The sequence below is a fragment of the Astyanax mexicanus genome, chromosome 12 (assembly GCF_023375975.1).
Source record: "Astyanax mexicanus isolate ESR-SI-001 chromosome 12, AstMex3_surface, whole genome shotgun sequence".
Classification (NCBI taxonomy): Eukaryota; Metazoa; Chordata; class Actinopteri; order Characiformes; family Acestrorhamphidae; genus Astyanax; species Astyanax mexicanus.
This window is the reverse complement of record NC_064419.1, coordinates 8,997,781-9,018,378: the sequence shown is the minus strand read 5'-3', so window position 1 is coordinate 9,018,378 and position 20,598 is coordinate 8,997,781. Positions and strand designations below refer to the sequence as shown.

At 39.8% G+C, this 20,598-nt stretch overlaps 2 protein-coding genes across 2 annotated transcripts; one reads left to right on the top strand and one right to left on the bottom strand.

Moving 5' to 3' along the window:
• Nucleotides 1-1,076: 1,076 nt before the first annotated feature.
• Nucleotides 1,077-12,822, top strand: dedd (death effector domain containing). The gene is made up of 6 exons (XM_007236951.4): nt 1,077-1,283; nt 4,939-5,251; nt 6,029-6,412; nt 7,001-7,108; nt 7,566-7,706; nt 8,246-12,822. Exons 2-6 carry the CDS (start codon nt 5,080-5,082, stop codon nt 8,647-8,649), a joined length of 1,209 nt encoding a protein of 402 aa, XP_007237013.2. The 5' UTR covers nt 1,077-1,283; nt 4,939-5,079; the 3' UTR covers nt 8,650-12,822.
• Nucleotides 12,650-19,161, bottom strand: ugt5e1 (UDP glucuronosyltransferase 5 family, polypeptide E1). The gene is made up of 2 exons (XM_049485785.1): nt 18,837-19,161; nt 12,650-16,005 (listed from the first exon to the last, which is right to left on the bottom strand). The coding sequence occupies exon 2, from the start codon at nt 16,000-16,002 to the stop codon at nt 14,401-14,403; it is 1,602 nt and encodes a 533-aa protein (XP_049341742.1). The 5' UTR covers nt 16,003-16,005; nt 18,837-19,161; the 3' UTR covers nt 12,650-14,400.
• Between the last annotated feature and the right edge of the window lie 1,437 nt (nt 19,162-20,598).

The following is a 20,598-nucleotide window of genomic DNA, read 5'->3' as shown; positions in this document are numbered from 1 at the left end:
AAATGTGTTAACAATTAAAATGGTTATTAACAGGCTTTCCTACTGTATAAGATTTATTGCTAAGAAGTAAGAACATTGTTACAACAAATAAATAATCTACCAAACAAAAATATCCTTACTTTGTGTGCTATGTTCCTGTTACATGAGCCACTGAAACCAGTTCAGCAGTGCTACTCACTTCAGCTGTCAGTGATTTTAATGTTAAGGCTGATCATTCTATGCAGTAAAACAAGGTAGATGCCATTTTCTAATGGTGTGACAGTAATGATTAACAGTACAGTAATGAGACGCTGCCTGGGAGATCACTGGTTCGAAACCCGCCCATGTAGCTTGCCATCAGCTGCCGAAGCCCTGAGAGAGCACAATTGGCCATGCTCTCTCTGGGTGGGTAGCTGGCTCTCTCTGCCCACATCACTCAAAAGGGTGATGTCTGCAGCACAAGGCGTCTGTGAGCTGATGTATTGGAACTGAGCCTCTGCGCTTTTCTCTCAGCGTGCTGGCTACTCGGCCATGCTGCATCAGCAGCAGTAATTCAGGTTACCCTCCTGGTGTAACCTCCTAATGAGTGGGTTAAGTAACTGGCCTTTTGAACTGGGGAGAAAAAAAATCAACCTTTATTTTGAGTTCATTGAGGGCAAGCCTTATTTTAATGTAGCCGAGCATTTACAAAAACAGGGATTGACACTACAAAGACTACATTTAATAATTTTAAATTAAAAGAATATTATATATAAATAAATAAAAATAAAAATGTATCAAATGTATCAAAACTTGAGGTTTAATTTATAATAAATTAAGATGAAAAGAAGATCATATAAAACACAATAAAAGAATAATAAATAATAATTATAAAGAAACGAATTGAAATAAGTTAAAAAGTAATAATACATATAATGAAAAATAAAATAATGACATACATGTTTATTGTTTTGTGACAGAAATAATGATTTTTACACTGTCACTGTACAGACCTTCGCTAAAATGATAAATAAGCGCTGATTGGTCCACAGACCCATGAACTCGAGTGTGGGCGGGGTCAGCGCTGCCTCCGTATCCCGGATGTTGCCCCCCGCTTTGGACATCCCCGGATGTTCCTTCATCTTAGCAGTGGGCAGTAATGGCCGCTCCGCTGAAGCGCTGCTGCGGGACTCCGCTCACACCCAGCCCGGCCGCCCTCACCGCCAGCCCCGCCAGCTCAGCCTGCCCGGCCGCACCCAGCGCCCTCTCCGCCTGCTTATAATCGCGCCCAACTCCCCTCACAGCCCGGGTTCCGGAGACCAGCGGTTGGTAAACACAGCCTCCTCACTCCGCCTAGCCTAGCCTAGCTTAGCTACATGCTAAGAGAATCAAATAAACAGCGGACAGAACCGCACGAACCAACACAGCTAACTACCTAGCAAGTCATTTGATCACGTACTGCAGGACTACACACAGAGCCTAGCCTAAATCTCGTTGTCTAGAACGCCAAAGCCGCTTTTATCCGCGTTAGTTGTCTATGTTAGTTAACCTAGCTAATACCATCCGGTCTGCTCTTCTGTTTACAGCGCGAGTAGCAGCTTTTCCAGCCCCGTGCACGAGCCTGTGGTTATTAGCTAATTGGTTCCCTTCAAAATCTAGTAGATTGGTAACTCGCAACCAGCGTTAGAGTTCTGTGCAGGAGCTGAGGAGTGGTGTAGATAGCTAAAACCCAAAGGGGCAGGCGAAGTTCTCACGCACGCACGAGCTGAGAACGTTGCAGGCAGTTAGAACAGAATACAACACAGCACACAGTGACTGTTCTTATGTGTTCTTATGCTGTTATAACTGTTATAACTGTTCTTATGCGCACGAGCTGCTGCACGTTGTGGCTGTTTAAACTGTCTACAGTGGTTCTCAAACATTTTAGACCATGTAGCTCCCAAAATCAAACTATAAAGTTATTAACAGCAGCATATGAAGACTAGGGACATGTGTAATGTGTAATAAGGCTGTTTGATATCTTGCTGTCAGTGTGAAACTCAATAAATTAATGCTATTGCTGTCATCTTGAAGGTAATGACATTTGGAGAATTTTTTTTTTATCTGACAGTGAAAATATGTCATTGTCTACAATAAAAACTGTCAAATTAGTAAATTCCTAGTGATTTTGGTATCCCCTGGTGCCCACAGGCAAAAAAGGTATTTGGGGGTCTACCACCTTTGTGTGCTTCAGTGACCACCAGTGGTACATGTACTACAGTTTGAGGACCACTGGTCTAGAACATGACTTTGTCTGAAAGGGGATTGCTTTGATGAATGCTTTGCTCAATTACACAGAACATGAAAGTCGTTGTTCTGTAAGGTTCTGCATATTAATTATACTCCTGTAGTTCTGCTGGGTGTTTTAGGTTCTTGACAATTGAAAGCACTGTTTTAAAGGATTCTGGATGTCAGCTTAATGTTCTGTTTACTGAGATTGTGAAAGTGTCTTCAGAGGGTTCTGCACAGCATTAGCTGAGTGCTTTAACTATTAGGGTTGTACATTGACAAGCATGTTATGATGCACATCACAATGCAGGGGTTATGATTCAATATGTCAGTGTTTCAGCCATTTTGCAGTACTGTAACCAATGTGATTTATATTGTGATTTTAAACAGTCATAATATAAAAAAAAAACATCTATAAAATCTGATTAATAAAGGTCTACTTTTTATCCAATCAGAATAGTGGGATGTAAGGACAGAGTAAAACACTGCTATGTTGTTGAGCGGGTCTACTTTTTATTTAATCAGAATAGTGGGATGTAAGGACAGAGTACAACACTATGTTGTTGGGCGGGGCTTAACCAGTTTAACTCAGTAACTCATTCTATAGTTTTGATGCTGGTATTCAGTAGCTGATCTAAATGATCCAGGACCAATTAAAATGATTCACTAATTGCTCTAAATGGTTCAGTATTTAATGTTAGCGATTCATTAACTACATACATGATTCAATAACTGCTATTAATGTTTCCACAGACTGTATCAACTACAGTCATTTACTAAAGCCTTTCTATGAATCAGTTTCTGCTATGCTATCGTTAATAACAAAATAATTCTTTAGTTGCCCAAGATGTATGTTTGGAGTGTACACATGTATTTATGCACAGTTTCAACATGTCTTTAAATAACGGGCTCAGTTTGAGCAACACATTAAATTTAGATTGTAGAAGCTGAATGTTGAATGTTGGGTAATAGTTGTTGAACTGAATGGATGTCCCAGGGTAACCTGTAAGTCCTGTGAGTGAGACCAGTCTGTTGAGCAATCCAGTTTAATCTGAGCAGATTCCAGTTCTTTGACAGCAGCTCAGGGCTGGAGGGCTACAGTGCAGCACAGTTCATTTAGTTTAACTGGGTCTAGTTGGTTTGTGTTGTGGCAGGAAACCACCTACTGTACAACACTGGACACGTGTATTCTAGGGATTTAGTCACATGATTTCAGTTGCTAACAAAGCTGCAGTGGCTTCAGCCTTTAACTATAACTAGGCTAGTGACCTGAGTGGTTGGTTTGAGTAAAATGATGCTTGTTAGTAGATATTTAAGTATAAAAGGGCAGAAAGCAACACATTTGTAGTGTGAGTAATGCCAGCATGGTGGATGGGTGGAGACACAGCTGTCATATAATTTACCTGTTTAATAACTCACCTGCAGAGACATCACAAACTCTCTCATGCTTTCTAGAAAAAAAAAAACTAAACATCACATTTTAGGGACCAAACATCTGCCTTTGCCAATGTTCATTGGTGAATGATGGCTAAAATGATCACTTTAATTTGTAAATTAGTTTGTAGATGTTTTGAATGATTGTTCTGATAATGCAAAAAGCAGCACATTTTGTTGCTCTAACTTCATCTTTGCCAGCTTAGCTATGCCAGGGTGTTCTGTGGACTCCTACTAATTGATATGTGCTGCACACAACCACAGTCTTTAATGTTTCATGAGTTTTTTTTGTGGTAAATCTGTGTTGTACTTAATAACAAGGCATCTCTTAGGGGTGTACTCACTTTTTGCCAGCGGTTTAGGCATTAATAGCTGTCTGCTCATTTATTTTGAGGGCACAGCAAATTTACAATGTTACAAGCTGTGCACTGACTACATTGTATCAAAGTGTCATGTCTTCAGTGTTGTCCCATTAAAATATAGAATATTTATAAAAATGTGAAGTGTGTATTTGCTTTTGTGAGATACTGTATACTATGAAAACACGTGAAATTACGATGCACTATGTCCATTAATACGTTACAAGTGATGAGGAAGATAGCACCACCCACCCACTCAAATTCAGATTCAAACCAAAAGTACCCAAATCATAGGCTACATTCACATTACAAGCCACATTGCTTAAATCTGATATTTTGCTTAGATTTGGCTATTCTGAGGGTTTAAATTCAGAAATGTATAAGTGACCTGTATCTGAGTATAAACTTCGCCTTTTTCACCAACAACAAAAAAAGTAATATTTAAGAGACGACTCGTAGCTTTATAAAGGGAAATGGATGTGTTAGCAGCTCATATGTGGAGCATCTTTTGCTGGAGTGGAGAGTAAACAGCTGGTCTGAAGGACATGCTCAGGTTGAACAGGTGAAAAAAGGCCAAGCGGTTTGCTTTTGCTGTTTTTGCAGCTATTAGCTGCACAGTTGCACCAAGAGGTGTGTGAGTACAAGAGAGAAGCCAGCAATGGTCGACCCCGGTCTGGTGATGACAAAGCAAAAAGACGCATGAATTTTGATTTGACCGTTCACATTCATGTCTCATGTCTATGGATCGAATACGTATCCGATTTAGGACCACATATGAAAGTGACTCAAATCTGATTTGAAAAAATCAGATTTGGCACATTCACACAGCCATGAAAAAAATCTGCCAGTGGTTTTAATTTTATGGCTGATTAATGATCAGATATAGTTACTGATTATTGTTTTTTTCTTTTTTTGACAGGATGCAGCTGGGTGAGACTGTTTCCTGTGGTTTGTGTTGAATTATATAAACGTTAATTTAGCATTAATTTGCAGTACAACATCGTCAACAACGGTGACATCAACCCTCCCACCCTGCCGTCCACGTGCTTGGAGCAGAGTGATGAGCTCACAGCAGCGTGGGAATGCCACCCCGCCCCTCCTCGCTCCTCACACCTCGTCCTCCAGCCATGGTAGGCGGGGCTCGTCTCCCGGCCCAATGGACTCCTACCCACGATCCTCCAGGAGGGGCTGGGGTGGCACGTCCTCATCCACAGCAGCACACGCTAATGCAGGTAAGCGGAAATGCTCTGGTTTACTAACAGACTTACCTGCTATTCTATTAAATATGTACAGTTAAAAAGAAATCTCGTGTAACATTGACTTTGGGTGTGGTAAAACATGATGAAGTACTTTTGTTGAATAATTGTTGAGTCATTTGGTGCTTTTTGCCCAGCACGCTGTACAACGGGCGTATAGTATTGTAGCAGAGTCTATGTATGTATGTCTGTCATTATCAGTACAATGATGGCGGCACACGAAGCTGAAAGCTAGTGGCACGGGATGTAAACTGTGCACTTATCGGGGCTATATAGAGTGTAGGGCAAACAGCACAAAATTACTATCTCAGGAAGCTGTAGGAAAGTGGTGGTGGGCTATTCAACAAAGGGAAGTACTTTTTTTTTTTTTAAATCATGTTTTACTACACCAAAGTCAATTTTACACGAGTTCTCCTTTAAACTTTAAAAGGGGGGTAAGAAAATGTTATCAAATAATTTTTGAATTAAAATTAAATTTGAGTTTGAATTTTAACTCACATCCAACTGTATGCAAACAATAACATGATGGGGTTTCTCACGAGAAATGTTTTGTATATATATATTTTTTTGTTTGTTTTTGATCTCAAAAGATTTAAACAGTGGGGTTTTGATGCATAGCATTTACAGCATCAGTTACTGACCCCACATATTGTCCATATTGTCCGTTCTTAGGTTAAATATATTCTATCTTTCAAATAATATCAAATCAATGTTGATGGTTTTCAATATCAATGTCTTTCTTCCTATTTCAAGTGAGCAGAACATCTTCAGCCTCCTGCAGTAGCTCTACCTTGTGTAGTATCCCCACCTCCTCTCGGAGAGCTGCGTCGGGCCGCTCTGAGCCCTGGCCGGAGGAGGCAGTGGACGACGCGTATGGTCTTTACTCGCTGCACCGCATGTTCGACATCGTGGGTGCTCATCTGACGCACCGGGACGTCCGAGTGCTCTCCTTCCTGTTCGTGGACGTAATCGATGAATACGAGCGTGGAGGAATTCGGAGTGGGAAGGATTTTCTGTTGGCGCTGGAGCGACAGGGTCGCTGCGACGAGACAAACTTCCGGCACGTTCTCCAGCTGCTCCGCATCATCACCAGACACGACCTGCTGCCTTATGTTACTCTACGCAAGAGGCAGACGGGTGAGGAAAATCAGAAAACTTATCATTTTGTAATTCTGTATAATTTTAATTGTGTGCAATTTACCTGTGCTTTTAAAAGTCATTACAGTATTTAAAAAAAATCATAAAGTGTATTAATATTTTCTTACAACTCTAGACATTAGTTGAAGTATCTTGATATGTTTTGCAAAACTGTGATGTTTCTCAAAAACACAGTATTATGGTATTAATTATTAATTTATATAAACATAAGGGTTTTATACAGTTGTTAAAGCACATATGTATATGTGTATGTATATAGTGAAGAAACCTAATAGTTAATAAAACAAAAATGTTTTTCTAGAAAATAAAGAAAAAATACATTTGGTGGTGAAACAAATCAGCAAAATTTAGGTAAACTACAGAAAAAACATGTTCAGTATTTCATTTTTATTTATTTATTTTTAAACAAGAATAGAAAATGGCTAAGAAACGAATACAAAATATTTTTCTTTACCTAAAAAAATCCCTGTACCTAATCATTTGTATTTTAAAGTGATCCCTAGCATTTGCCAGCTATTCACAGCACAGCTACAGTGTATTAATGCGTCTTAAACCATTGTTTTGCAGTGTGTCCAGACCCAGTGGATAAGTACTTAGAGGAGACATCTGTACGCTACATTTCACCCAGAGGAGGTCGGGCTGACAGCCAACAGGCCACGCCCCACAGACGAGCAGGTGTGTGTGTTTGACTACCTTTCTTCTGTGCATCAGTGCCTCACCGACTTCTGATGACTTTTCTCATATGTATGAAACACAACATAAATGTAATTTTTTTTTTCAAATTCACAATTTACTGTCCTGATGATTGAGGATGTGATTTGTGAATGAGAGTTACTTTCCTGTCACAGCCAGCGGACACAGTCACCGCCACCATCATCTATGGTGTATTCCTGATACAAATGTTAAATACCTGCACAACATCGGCAATCGAATGTCCCTTCCATCTGCGCCCTCTATCAGACGCTTGTTGTATAATTCGCATGGCCTTGCCATGACCACACTGACCAGTGTTCAGCCCCACGAGATAGCACCTCGCAACTTACACATTTGTTTGTGTCCAAACCATCTGTACCGCTGTCCCATGGTTTTTGACATGTCACTGTAATATTCCCCCCCTTTTCCTGTCTGTTAGGACCCCAGCCTGTGATCTGCTGCCCTGCCCCATCAGAGTCTCCAGTGGGCCCGCCCCGTGCCAAACCTGCGCCACACACTCCCAACAGGAAGAGGAAGAGGGCTCACAGTGCAGCTGACTGCAGAGAAAAACAAACCTGCGGTATGACGACACATACAGTGTGTGACTAAGTGTGCAATGTAAAAACTTTACATAGCACCCCATACGCTTCCTGTAGTGTTTTACAGTCTGTCAGGATGAACACTTGGTTCCTATTAAGATTATAGAAAATCCCTTAATATTAGTTTGGCAGAATAAGTTTGTGGATCATATGAACATTATTATTTTTCATTATTATATATTTTTTTAATGAACATATGGATCATATGAAATATAGAATGCCCTCTACATTCTCTGTAGTGTATTACAGTATTGTCTAAACGAGCTTGTGTATCATAACATTATGGAGCACCCTTTATGCTTATTGTAGCATTGTAGTCTGTCAGAGTAATCTTCTTATAAGTAATTACAAAAAAAAATTGTATCACAATATATTTATTAAGTTTGCTCATTGGGATATGATAACAAAAAAACAAACACTGATGAAACATTTTGTGTCAATATATATATATATACTGGTATTAAATTTATGTCCAGTCCTACTTATGCTAATGTCTTTCTCTCCAACTCCCTCCATCTAGACATCCGCCTTCGTGTTCGGGCCGAATACTGCCAGCACGACTCGGCTCTGCAGGGCAACGTCTTCTCCAACAAGCAGGAGGCGCTGGAGAGGCAGTTTGAGCGCTTCAACCAGGCCAACACCATCCTGAAGTCACGTGACCTGGGCTCCATCATCTGTGACATCAAGTTCTCAGAGCTGACGTACCTGGACGCCTTCTGGCGGGACTACATTAACGGCTCTCTGCTGGAGGCGCTGAAGGGCGTCTTCATCACGGACTCGCTCAAACAAGCGGTCGGCCACGAGGCCATCAAACTGCTCGTTAACGTGGACGAGGAAGACTACCAGGCCGGTCGGAGGAAGCTTCTGAGGAACCTGATGGCGGGAGGGGCGGGATCAGGCAGCCGGGAGGCGGGGTCATCTTAGTGGAGGCGGAGTCTGTAAGTCTGCGCCAGAGGCTGGAGCGCTTTAAGCGCCAGTGGACTAAAAAAAAAGTGACCCTGGAAAGGTGCAGCAAATGAACTGCAGTGGTGGACTAGAAGCGCTGGACTGGGATCAGAGCACTAAAGCGTTGTGTAAAGTGACTCCTAAAAACAATAGCAAGGGGAACAGAGCGAGAGGAGGTGTGTTTCAGGCCCCAGGCCGCGGTGAATGTAGAGAAAGGGATTTTAAAAGTGTTCGGAGACGTTTGCGCTTTTTTTATTTTGAAGTATAATTCAATCAAGGTGTGAAAATAAACGTAATCGGTGGAAACGGAGGGACAGAAAGAAAGGCATTTCATTTCTTTTGGCGTTTTTCATGCTGGTTAAGCAACACTAATGTTTTTTTTTTAAACTTGTGAATGCCCACACTTAGTTTTTCTCTTTTGTACGTCTTTTCATTGAGTATTGTTGCACAGACCTTCGTTTTTATGACTGTGAATCTGTCTGAGTGTGTGTAGGTGGAGAAAGGTGGTGGCGATGGGCAGGGTTCTGTCCCCGCAGCAGCTGGCTTACCTTCTATTAGTCGCGCAGTTTTCTGACCAGCCTTGTATTTATAATATGATGACGCATCCGTGTGCAACTTCTTTCCTTTCTTTTCCTGAGAGGCTTGAAGAAGAAGAGGGGGGGGAACTCATTTGAATTTGGAAACTGTATGTAATGTCTTTGAGCAGCAGCCATGCCCAAGATATTAGCATTAGCAACTTCACATCTGGTTTTAGGCCTGTGGCAATAATTATGGGCGTTTCGAAGACATATTGTCTAAGAAATACATTTATCAAAAAAATAGTTGCACCCAGAAGTGGTTTGCAGTGATATTCAGAACCTCCACCAAGACAAAAGTGGGACCCTTTACTGAAGATGACTAAAGGTCTGACTCGTCCCTGCTATTTTGAGTCACTTTGACCGTGTGGCATGACTACCAACCAAGTTTCATTACTGTCTGTTAATTTCTTCTGGGTGCAACTGTTTTGTTTGGTGATTTAAGGTAATTGTGATAATTACAGTACTTAAAGTGACTGGCCTATCTGGAATAATGGTCCACTTTGATGTTTTTTTTCTGGACTAAATGGTTGGTTTAGGCAAGTCCAGTCCCTTTATACTGACCGGAATACTTTCTACTTCCAGAATACCAGATTTCAGTACATACACAAGCTGTTCCCGTGTAATTGCACAACCCAAGTTGTTTATTGGCTGTCTAATTGATTCCAAATTTGTATGTGTATTAACAGTGTCCGCAATCTTTGATTACCCTTACTCATTGTGGACCCATTGCACCCAGTTCCAGTACCTTCCATCTATTTTGTGTATAAGCCACGCCCACTTCAGTTTTTTGTATTAAACCTAATATTTTTGAAAATATTTAAGTTAAGGGATCACTGTTGAGTTCAGGGTAATGTGTTGACATTAACTGCCACTGTGGACAGTAGGAAAGTGCAGAATTTGATTCTGAGCATTTTCAGCTTCTAGATCTAGAACTAACACTGGGTTGAATTGATCAACTTTTCCTCCATCCACAAAAAGGTTCTTTTACAGCTGTTGTTGCTCGATTGAATGAGCTTTAAAGAATGATCCATCTCAGGGTACATTAAAAACAATATTAAATAAATAATATAAATTTAAGTTTTGTGATTTAGGGATGCACTGAAATAAAAAAAATTGACAAACCAAAATCAAACAAAATTATTAATAAATATTTTTTAATAAATAATTATTACTCTTCACTTATTCAACTAAACAACTTTTTTTTAACTACAATATTCATTGCATCCCTAATTGTAATAGACACAGAGACTGCTATAGTCTCATATTAAGATAATTAAAGATTAGAGATGCATTAAGAAATTAAAACTATTGAGCCAAAAAAGCACTTTTTGTAAACTTTTAGTGTTTGGCTAAATAATGATCAAATTACAACATTTGGAAATGTAAATGTTGATATTTTTTAAACAGCTTTTTGTCTTTGAAAAGCAAGACAGTGCTTTTATTCTGTTACATTTATGCAATGGTGAAAAAACTGACAAAACTAATGAAACCCTTACATTTTGTTTGGTTTCTGTCGCAATTTTTTATTTTGGTGAATCCCTAAAAGTATTAACACTCTAAATTGGGCTTATCCAACCTTACAACAGCAACTGTAAAAAAAAAAAAAAAAAAAAACTTAATTGTGGGTAGAGCTGGCAATCATGAGTTAATGGTCTTAATGATGAAGTTAGTCCAAGAACATGTGGGTTCTCAGTGGCCAAGAATATCAGTGTTGTGATTTTGGACCAAAACTCCAGACTGTTCTGCGTGCGATTGGTTAGTACTGTTTAAAGCAGGGGGTCAGGTATGGTTCCTGTGGGAACACTCTTCTGAAAGGGAAAGCCTGGAGTCTGGACACCACCCAGTGCAAAATGTTGTTCTGTGTGGACCTGCAGAGACCTTGAACAGCCATCTTAATAGCAGCAAGAGTTATGTTAAAAAAGGGTCTGAGTGACTGCTTTAGATGTATACTTCCGCTCTGGATTATCTGGCCCGCAGCCATCCCTGCTTTTCCATCAATACTTGCTTTCATGCACATTTTTTAAATTTATTTATTGTGTTTTGAGAGATTTGATGCCCTTCATTTTTCGTTTTTCTTGCCTTCTCTTTTGCTATAAGCAGTGACTGTATAAAAGCACGGACAGCAGCAGAACTCAAAAAGTCTTTTAAAAGTGATGCTCACCACAGGTCTAGTGCCTCTGCTGGCTGGTTGCAGTATAGTAGTGCATAGCTCGGTCCATTTTCCATCTTGTTTTTCTCCTCTAAACTGTCCTTCCATCTCCAGTATCTATTCCAACAGTTAATTTTCCCTGTGCTATCAGTGCCACAGTTTATTTCCCCCAGAAATTTAGTTTTTTAAATCATACTCTGCTATATTGTAAGAAGGCAGGGCTGCACTTAGGAATGAAGTGATTGAAAGACAGCTTTGGCTGGAACAGAGCATTTTTATTACATGGAGAGGCTGATTTGTAGTAGCGTTTTCGGGAGCTGGCTAGTTAAAGTTAAATAATAATACTGTTATTATACCATATGGTGATCAATATGCTGTTGGTCATATTTAACATTTAGTTTAGACACAATCCAAACAATCGCAGGTGTCGCCAAAGGTTTAAGGCGCTTGGTTGCAATTTTTTTGCAACATTGTGAGCCGTTTTGGTTTAATTTCTATAGAACAATAGAGAATTAGACCATAGAGTCTGTGCTTATATACAGTCATTGTTTTTAAGGATCCGGGTGCTCAACTTGAGCTCCAGTAAACAGCGACAAAATATCAGAATTAATTTCCTCTGCGGGCGACTGGTTTGTTGCAATGCGATTCGCTTCAGAACACTTACGGCTTAAAAAAATAGCTCAAAAATACCAAAGCTAATTCCGAACACACACTTACTGTTTTTTATGTCCCCCTCTTTACCTGCTCTCAAATGACCCGTTGAAATGCTGGTGGGTCAGTCAGCTGTCGCTGTAATCGTTACGAAAACAGATTGATAACAGATCGAGATTTCCCTGTATGGTTTTCCTAATGGAACTAAACTAACGTTATGAAATCGGTATCTATTATATAGGTTCTATGTTCTGTTGGTTGTGTTTTTGAGTGTTTGTCCATTAAAACTTGCATGTAAATGACTTTGATCCCTGCAGGCATCACAGTGGAAAAAAACCTGAGCTGTTTTCGTTAAACTTCCGAACTTTGCAAAGTTTCTAACCTCTTTTCTACGTTTTTTTTTTTTTTTGTAGAGATTGCGGTTGAGAGTGCTGCTGTTTTTCCTTTTTTTTTATAGAGAAAGAGAGATTTGGCATTCTCGAATGAGCAGATCGGACGCAGATGGACGGAGCACTTTGTTTTGTACTCGAGTATTTCACCTCCTGTAAGCCTAGTCGAGTCGTAAACACCATTACGAAAAAAGAAAAAAAAAACAATGTAGGAGAAACAACGCAGCATCTGCGGAATGTTGCATTTAATGAATATTTGATCCATGAACCGTTTTATTTTTGTTCACCATGGCGGCAATTGTGTTAAGTGATACATTTACATGCATAATAGTTGGCTGATTAATTCAGTGTACAAATCAATAAAACAAAAAAACAATTTAATAAAGTGGGCTGTGATGTCTTATTTCTAAAAAAAAAAAAAAAAAAAAGATTGATTGAGGAAAAGGCAAAGTATTGTGTTAAATGGTATACTAATGTAGATGAAGCGTTCTTTACAGAGATGCAGCTTACCCAGAAAAATTGTTGTTTATTATATATTAAATTATTTGTTACCAAATTATTATTCCCCCAGTTACCCCTCCTACTTACTAGAAACCCCTCTCCCCATCACTGCAGTGCTCCTGGCTTTTGGAGGGCATGGACAAGCACATGTGTAAAGTTAAGCTCCGCCTTTTCCCCCATCCAATCAATGCAGCATCATAAATCACCCAAGTGCTCAGAGGAAATTGCTGTCTCCCCAGCTTTCATACCTCAGCCAACAGAGAGATGTCTGTGATTACTACCCACCCACCCAGAGAAAGCATGACCAACTGTGCTCTCTCGGACTCTGGCTGCTGATGGAGAAGCAATTTGATCTAGGATTCAAACCCGTGATCCTTAGATCTTGGCCATGTGGACCAGCCAAAGCTCCTCCTTTTGTCTGAGAAATCACAAAAATTAATATTCTAGCAATAACTTGAATCCTATATTCATATTGCATACATAATACCTTGTTTAGTAGAAGCAGTGTTAACAGTGACGTACCATGTTATAAAATGTCACACGTGTGTGCCTTTTATAAATGGAGGTTTCACTATGCCTTACAATATATGTTCATAAGAAAATGGTACATACTAACTAAATGCATTATGATACACTTGTACTTAATAATGTGTTTTATATGTCACTACAAGCTTTTGACAGGCATTATGTATGCTATATAGTGCATGATTTCTAAGATTTCTTTTACAAAATGTTTCTTAGGGGAACACTACAGCATTTCTAATCATACCAAACAACAATGAACCTCCCATTTTGTTTATAGTCCATGCAGTCTGTGTTCAAACTGCTCTTTTATGTAGAGCAGCCTGCAGGGCATTACTGGATGACTATCTTCCCTCCAGACGGACAGCATAAATGTTGGTGGTACTTTTCCTCCAGTCAGGAAAGGGTTATGTTTCTCATTATCTGCGTTTCAAAGCATTGGTAGCAGCCCAGGTAGGTTGTTTAGGTAGATTTCTTGGTCGCAACATCATAAAAAGTCTGTTTTAAAGTGAAGGAACACTTTACATACACAGCTGACAAATGCAGGCGACATTCGAGAGATTTGGAAAACGCAACTGATGTATCTTTTGTGGCGTTCCATTTCCCACCATTCTTTGTGTAAGTAGAATGTAAAAGGAAAACAAACAATATGTTCGTTTTTATATTAATTTATTTCACAAAGAAAATGAGGTATTGAGAGTGGAGGGAACTTTCTAGTGACCTCACCACAAAGCTTCATAGGACAGTCCTTCCCAGGCTGTGCCGCCTACTTTGACTGCAGCCTAAGCTTTGAAACGCAGCTACTTCTCCACCTAGGATCAGATCACTCGAGACAGATTTTAATACCAAGTGTAAACAGGACCCTAATCACAGCCTTGTCCTGTAGGCCTAGTTAGAACGATGGGAACTGCTATGTTCTGAGGCTGGTTGTAATTCTTGCTTATTGCTGTTTGACTTTTGCCTTTTTTAACAACAGTTTGATCAAAGCCCGGCAGGTCATATAACTGAGAAGACACAAGGCCATAACAACACCTAGCAACAGTGCTAACACGTCCACATTGTGATATTCATACCAGGACAATTTGTAGGACTCGGTACGCAAATGTGCCGCACCTTTGTGCCTTATAATATACTCCAGCCAGAAGATGGCAGTATCCATCGGTTTCAGTGGTGTGTCGTGATGCAACTGCGACATCTTACGCATTTTTTCCCTGTAGGGTTTCTTTTCGTCCAAGATATCCGTCAATGCTTGGGTTAGTGAGTCCACATCCAGGGATGTAACTTCCAGTACTTTGGCAACCCCTCTGGCCTCAAGGCGTATCATGTTGTCGAACTGGTCAAAGATCAGTGGTATTCCCAGGACTGGGACTCCATGGTAGATGGCCTCGTAGATACCATTGGTACCGCCGTGTGTGATGAAAGCTTTGGTTTTTGGATGACCCAGAAGGTCGTTCTGTGGAAGCCAGTCGACAATCAGTGTGTTTTTGCCAAGTGTGGAAGGCTTCGGCCCCAGGTTTCTCCACACCACCTTTTGGGGCAGACGAGCGAAAGCAGAAGCGACGATTTCTGATATCTCTGGTCCAAGGCTTCCGAGCAGTGTGCCAAGAGACATCACCACAATGCCATGCTCCCCTGAGCTCTGCACAAACCTCTCTAAGTCAGCAGGCAAAGGCTTAGAAGGCTTGCACTGGAACCCTCCCATGTAGACCACGTTTGGCATCGTAGGCCGAGGAAACTCGAACACAAAGTCAACTCGCATGAGCCACAGGTCAGCTCCCTGGATAAGGGAGTAGATATTGGAATCTGGGTCTATAAATTTGCTGATGACATCCTGATAAAGTGGCCTGGTGGTGATGTGGTCGATGTACTGGCCGATTCCATAGTGCAAAAGGTTCTTCAATCTGTTCTTGAAAGTCATTTTATCGGTGACTTGCGACCCAATCGTCGGGATGTATGAAAGAGGAGACGGCGCGATTGAAAAGTGTCCATCTCCATTTGTTATCCAACGAACGTTGAATACCATTGGTAGACCCAAGTATTTACCCAACACTACTCCACCTCCGAAGCCAGGATCTGTCAGGAGCAAATCGTACTTGGCGCCTTTCAGTTTCCTCACAAGTCTTTTATCCTCCAAGATGGTCCTCACCATTTCAGCACTTGCCCTGTGAGCCTCCAGCAGCAGATTGATGGTCTCTTGCTGGTAAGCGATGAACGAAAGAATGGACCCTTCTCCTCTCCGGATGTCAATGTTCCTCTTCAAGAAGGACGCCATGAACTCAGGGTTCTCCAGGTGGCTAGCATGGTTGACCGGTACAGTAAGAGAAATGTAGTGTGGAGTTTTCTCTGGAATGTACCAACTTGTGGAGGAACGGACTACAGTCAGCTCATGACCTCGCTGGTGAAGCTCTTTAAGCACAATGTTCATGTTGAGCCAGTGGCTGCCATCCACCGGGTACACCAAGATCCTGCCTGCTCTGGTGAGAGGAGGTTGGATCCACAAGAGGGCAGTGAGAAGCAGGAGCATGGGGCAAGGGAGGAGCATTGTCTGAAAATGGAAACAGGTTTTTAACACATTTGTCAGTTCAGTACATTGTGGGGATGTTCTGGCATATCAAAATCATCATATACTATCATATATCATTCTCCATAATTCAGAGACCTTTGTCGAGTCTCATGTTTATCTTAAAAATATTCTAAAATAGATGCTGATGTTTCTAGTTGTGTAGATTTGGAGTTTTGGTTTTGCACCCGTGTTTCTACACTTGAAAAGTGTGCTGTACTGGAAAATGTGATGTGTCCACTATAGAGTTTGATTTTTCCTATTAAATTTGATTATTACAGAATAATTATTTCAAGATAAGTTAATTTAAAACCCCATTAATGAAAGGAAAAAGCATATTACCCCTGGTCAGTGTTCTTCACTACTGCTTTCGCAACAAACTCTCCATTGTTTACATGTGCAAGAGTCTCCTTCACTAATTTGCACTATTCTAATTGAAACTGACTGCTTAATATTTTTATCCATTTTAGAAGAAAAAATTGCATTTTTTTTTTTTTTTTTGCCCTTTGGCTTCATATGGTGACACACTCTGTACACTTTAGTGGTCACATGACACCAATACATTCAATTGAATGAAAATGTGAGGGTGGGAATCCCAGTCAAATGTTTCTACAGCCAGTCCAGACAGAAAAATGGGCCAGGTAAAAATTCTCATCTAATTTTACGTTCGAAACCAGTTTATTTTATTTACTGTAGAAAGCGCAAATTATTTTTTGAGTAATTTGGTCCTTCTGATCCCAAAAGTCAAGGTTGTTATATTTAAATGTCAAAATTAACTACTGTCCCCATATGATAACATAGTTTTTTGCAAAAACGACTTTCAATACAAAGACAAAGCTTATTTTTTACACTTGTTAGGTCCTACTTATCCCAAAAATAGCTAGAGAACTTAAAAATGCACACCAAGCCAAAGTCTAAGTCTCAGAAAGTTAAGGCAGTTCAAATGTTGTAACATTAGCATTGTTAGCCTCAAGATAACTGCAAGTGTTAGCAAACAAATTAACAGAGTACACACTGGTGCCCTTTTAAAGGTGTTATTGGGGTCATTGACATATTAAAAACTTTAAACTGCAATGTGTGTGTTAAACCTCCCGTTTCTTCAGATTACACCCAGAATGACCTTAATTCATCTCTCTGGAACTCGTGCCCTCATTGTTCTGTAATCCACAGCTTCTCAGGAGACGTTAGGATATGGATCACTGGGCTGTAGCTCGAAATCCAGAGCAGCTTTTCTTTATAGAAAACTGAGGGTAAGTGTTTAAATCTGATTAGTTAAGATTATGTGTTGCTGCATTACTGACAGTATGACGGTGACGGGGCACACAGCTAATTCTGACACTTTAAAGAGCACATTTTCTACATTCTCTCAGATTTTCTTTTACCTCTGAACTCCATTTAGACCACAACATTTCTGGGGGTGATTTAAGGATCAGAGGTTTAGGGTCGCTGAGCACCCAAAGAACCCAGCCCCATTGCCCCAGTAAATTAATTTTGAGGAGATCAGACACACAAACTGTTATGTACAGTTGTGTTACTTTCATTTTAAACATCTTTTCAGAAGATGACATGGAGACATTTTAACACATTCTCATTAATACAAAATCCTCTGTGATGATTTCACATTATTTTAGCTTCTAAAAATGTAAATAAAAAAATCACATATTTCATTTAATTTAAAAGTGATGAATTGAAGTAAATTGACTGAAAACCTGAGTTGATACGGAAATTCCAGAAAGATGCTGACTGACGTCACTGGTGGAAAACAGTTGTGCCGAATTCAGCCCCCCTGCCAGAAAAAGCACCCCCTCTCACCCCCTCTACTGCAATTATACTGCTTTATATATCTGAGAATATATGCTTGTGATTGTTTCACAAACTTGAGTGCATCATTTACTCATAAACAAATTGTAAGAGACAATAGTAATTAATTAAAAACAAAAACAGGATCAAATTAAAAATGTTCTGTTACTATTGCTGATAAATAAATAAAAATAAATATCAGACCTGCGTAACTAAGTTAATAGACCAGTTAACAGACTATTGTAAATGTGCCAAAATAAAAAAAATAACTTAAAATTGTTGGATACATTTATATGTATCCTGTATTGATAGTGCAGTATATCGCATACATAATACCATATAATGATTGCCAGAAACTTGCACAATAACTCAGATAGTGACATACATAACACATTGTAAAGTAGAAGTATATGACTTTATGACTTTATGTTTCATAATACCTCATAGTACCTTAGATTAGTAAGTTCAGTCTTCTTATAAACATATATTAAAAGGCATTATGAATTATATAACCTCTCTTTATTAAGTCATATATTTGTAACACATTTATATAACACTTTTATAAAACAGTATGTCACTGTTAGCACATATGAGTTATTGTACAGGCTTATGACAATCAGAATTATTATATTATTAAAATGATATTAGGTGTTGTCTATGCTATATAATGCAATCTAAATGCATTCATTATTATTATCAATACAAGATTTATATTACTGTTATCAAATAATCAATATAACAATGGACTCAGAACAGTCTGGACGGTTCTGCTTTAGACTTTGGACTTCGGATTGCATCTCAGTGCCATTCTGTTTCAGTTTAAATAAAACTAGACTAAATCACAGACAAAATTCAGGAAAACTTTTCTCATAAACAGTTTCTCCTACCAAAAACACATTAGAGCAGAAGGGTAAACTGGGTTAACTGGTTAAACTGTGCTTTTTTGTCTGGACAGAAAGCTGTAAGAGAGTAAGTGGACTGCAGATGGACTGCAGTAGAGCGGTTCTGAATCGTACCTGCAGTGTGGAGATGATGCGGTTCCAGACTCCAGGGTTCCTCAGCTGCAGAGAACGTCCACTTCCACTGATTACAAGCGAAAGACTGAGAGGTAAACTTTGACCCACTTTTTCTGTTTTACCCTGTGTACTGTACACCTACAGTCCTGCCCAGAGAGAGAGGGGGCAGACTATGAGAGTGAGAGAAAGAGAGAGAGAGAGGGAGATGGAGAAAGAAAGAGACGGAAAGGGGTAGAAATAGAGTCTGAGAAAGAGAGAAGGAGAGAAAGAGATAGAGGAAGAGAAAGTTTGAGAGACTAAGAAAGCAGGAGAGAAAGGGAGAGGGAGAGAAAGAGAGACAGAGTTAGACTGGAAAAAAATATAGAGGGAGAGAAAGAGAAAAAAAGGGAAAAGAAAGGGAGAAAGAAATACTGAGAAAGAGATAGAGGGCAAGTAAGGGAAACAGATACAGACTGAGAAAAAAAGGAGAGAGAGAGACTGAAAGAAATATAGAAAGGGAGGGAGAGAAAAGGAGACGAAGAGAGACTGAGACTGGTAAAGGGAGAAAATGGGAGATGGAGAGAGACTGTGAAAGAGATAAGGGCAAGAAAGGGAGACTGAGAGAGGGAGAAATAGAGAGTGAGAGGGAGATAGAGGGAGAGAAAGGGAGACGGAGAGACTGAGAAATAAAGAAACTGAGACGGGGAGAAATAGAGTGCAAGGGAGATAGAGTGAGACAGAGGGCCTGAGAAAGAGATAAGGGAGAAAAAGGGAGACAGTGGGAGACTGAGAAAGAGATAAGGGAGAGAAATTGAGACAGAGAGAGACTAAAAAGAGGGAGAGAAAAGTAGAGAGAGAGACTGAGAAAGAGGGAGAGAAAGGGAAAGAGATACTGAGAAAGCAATAGAGTTAGAGAAAGGGAGAGGGAGAGAAAGGGAGACAGAGAGAAAAGAGGGTGAGAGAAAGGGAGGTTAAGGAGGAAAGGGAGACGGAGAGGAAGAGTGGGAAAGAAAGTGAGACAGAAAGAAAAGGACACTGCAAAAGAGAGAAACAGACTAAGAAAGAGAGGGAAATGGGGACAGACTGAGACAAAGAGTGATAGAATGACAGAGAAAGCAAAAAAGAGAGAGGGATAGACTGAAAGGGGGGGTGGAAAAGGGGGTTGAGATTGGGAGAGACGGAGAGAAAGGGACACTGTGAAAGAGAGACAGACAAAGACAGAGAGGGGTGGTGTGATAGAGAAAGAGTGATTGGTGAAAAAGGAAAAATAACTAAATCACTACAGAATTTCTGATTATAAAAGCTTTTACTTAAAATGTTTTTTTTTTAATTTACAGTACCAGTCAAAAGTTTGGACACACCTTCTCCAATGTATCTTTTTCTTCCCTACACTGTAAATGAACAGTGAAGTGATCCAGACTATGAAGGAACACATTAGGAATCATGTCGTAACTTAAAATTGTTAAACAAACCAAAATACTCTGTAAAGCATTTAGGTGCTCTTACCTGGGGAGCTGTTAATCTGTGAATGATTTTTTTTGGATTGGCTGACCTTTATTTCTTAGAGTATTCCGTTTTTTCTTAGTTGAGTATATCTTGTCATAATATGGATTAGGACATTACTCAAATAGGGCTATTCACTGTTTACCTGTAACTCTACCTCTTCACTACTTTACAACTGATGCTCTCAAACACATTCATTAAGAGGACAAGATATTCAGTAGTAATTAACTCTTGACGAGTTTAGCACAGCTGTTAACTGAAAGCCTGAGTTCTAGGTGAC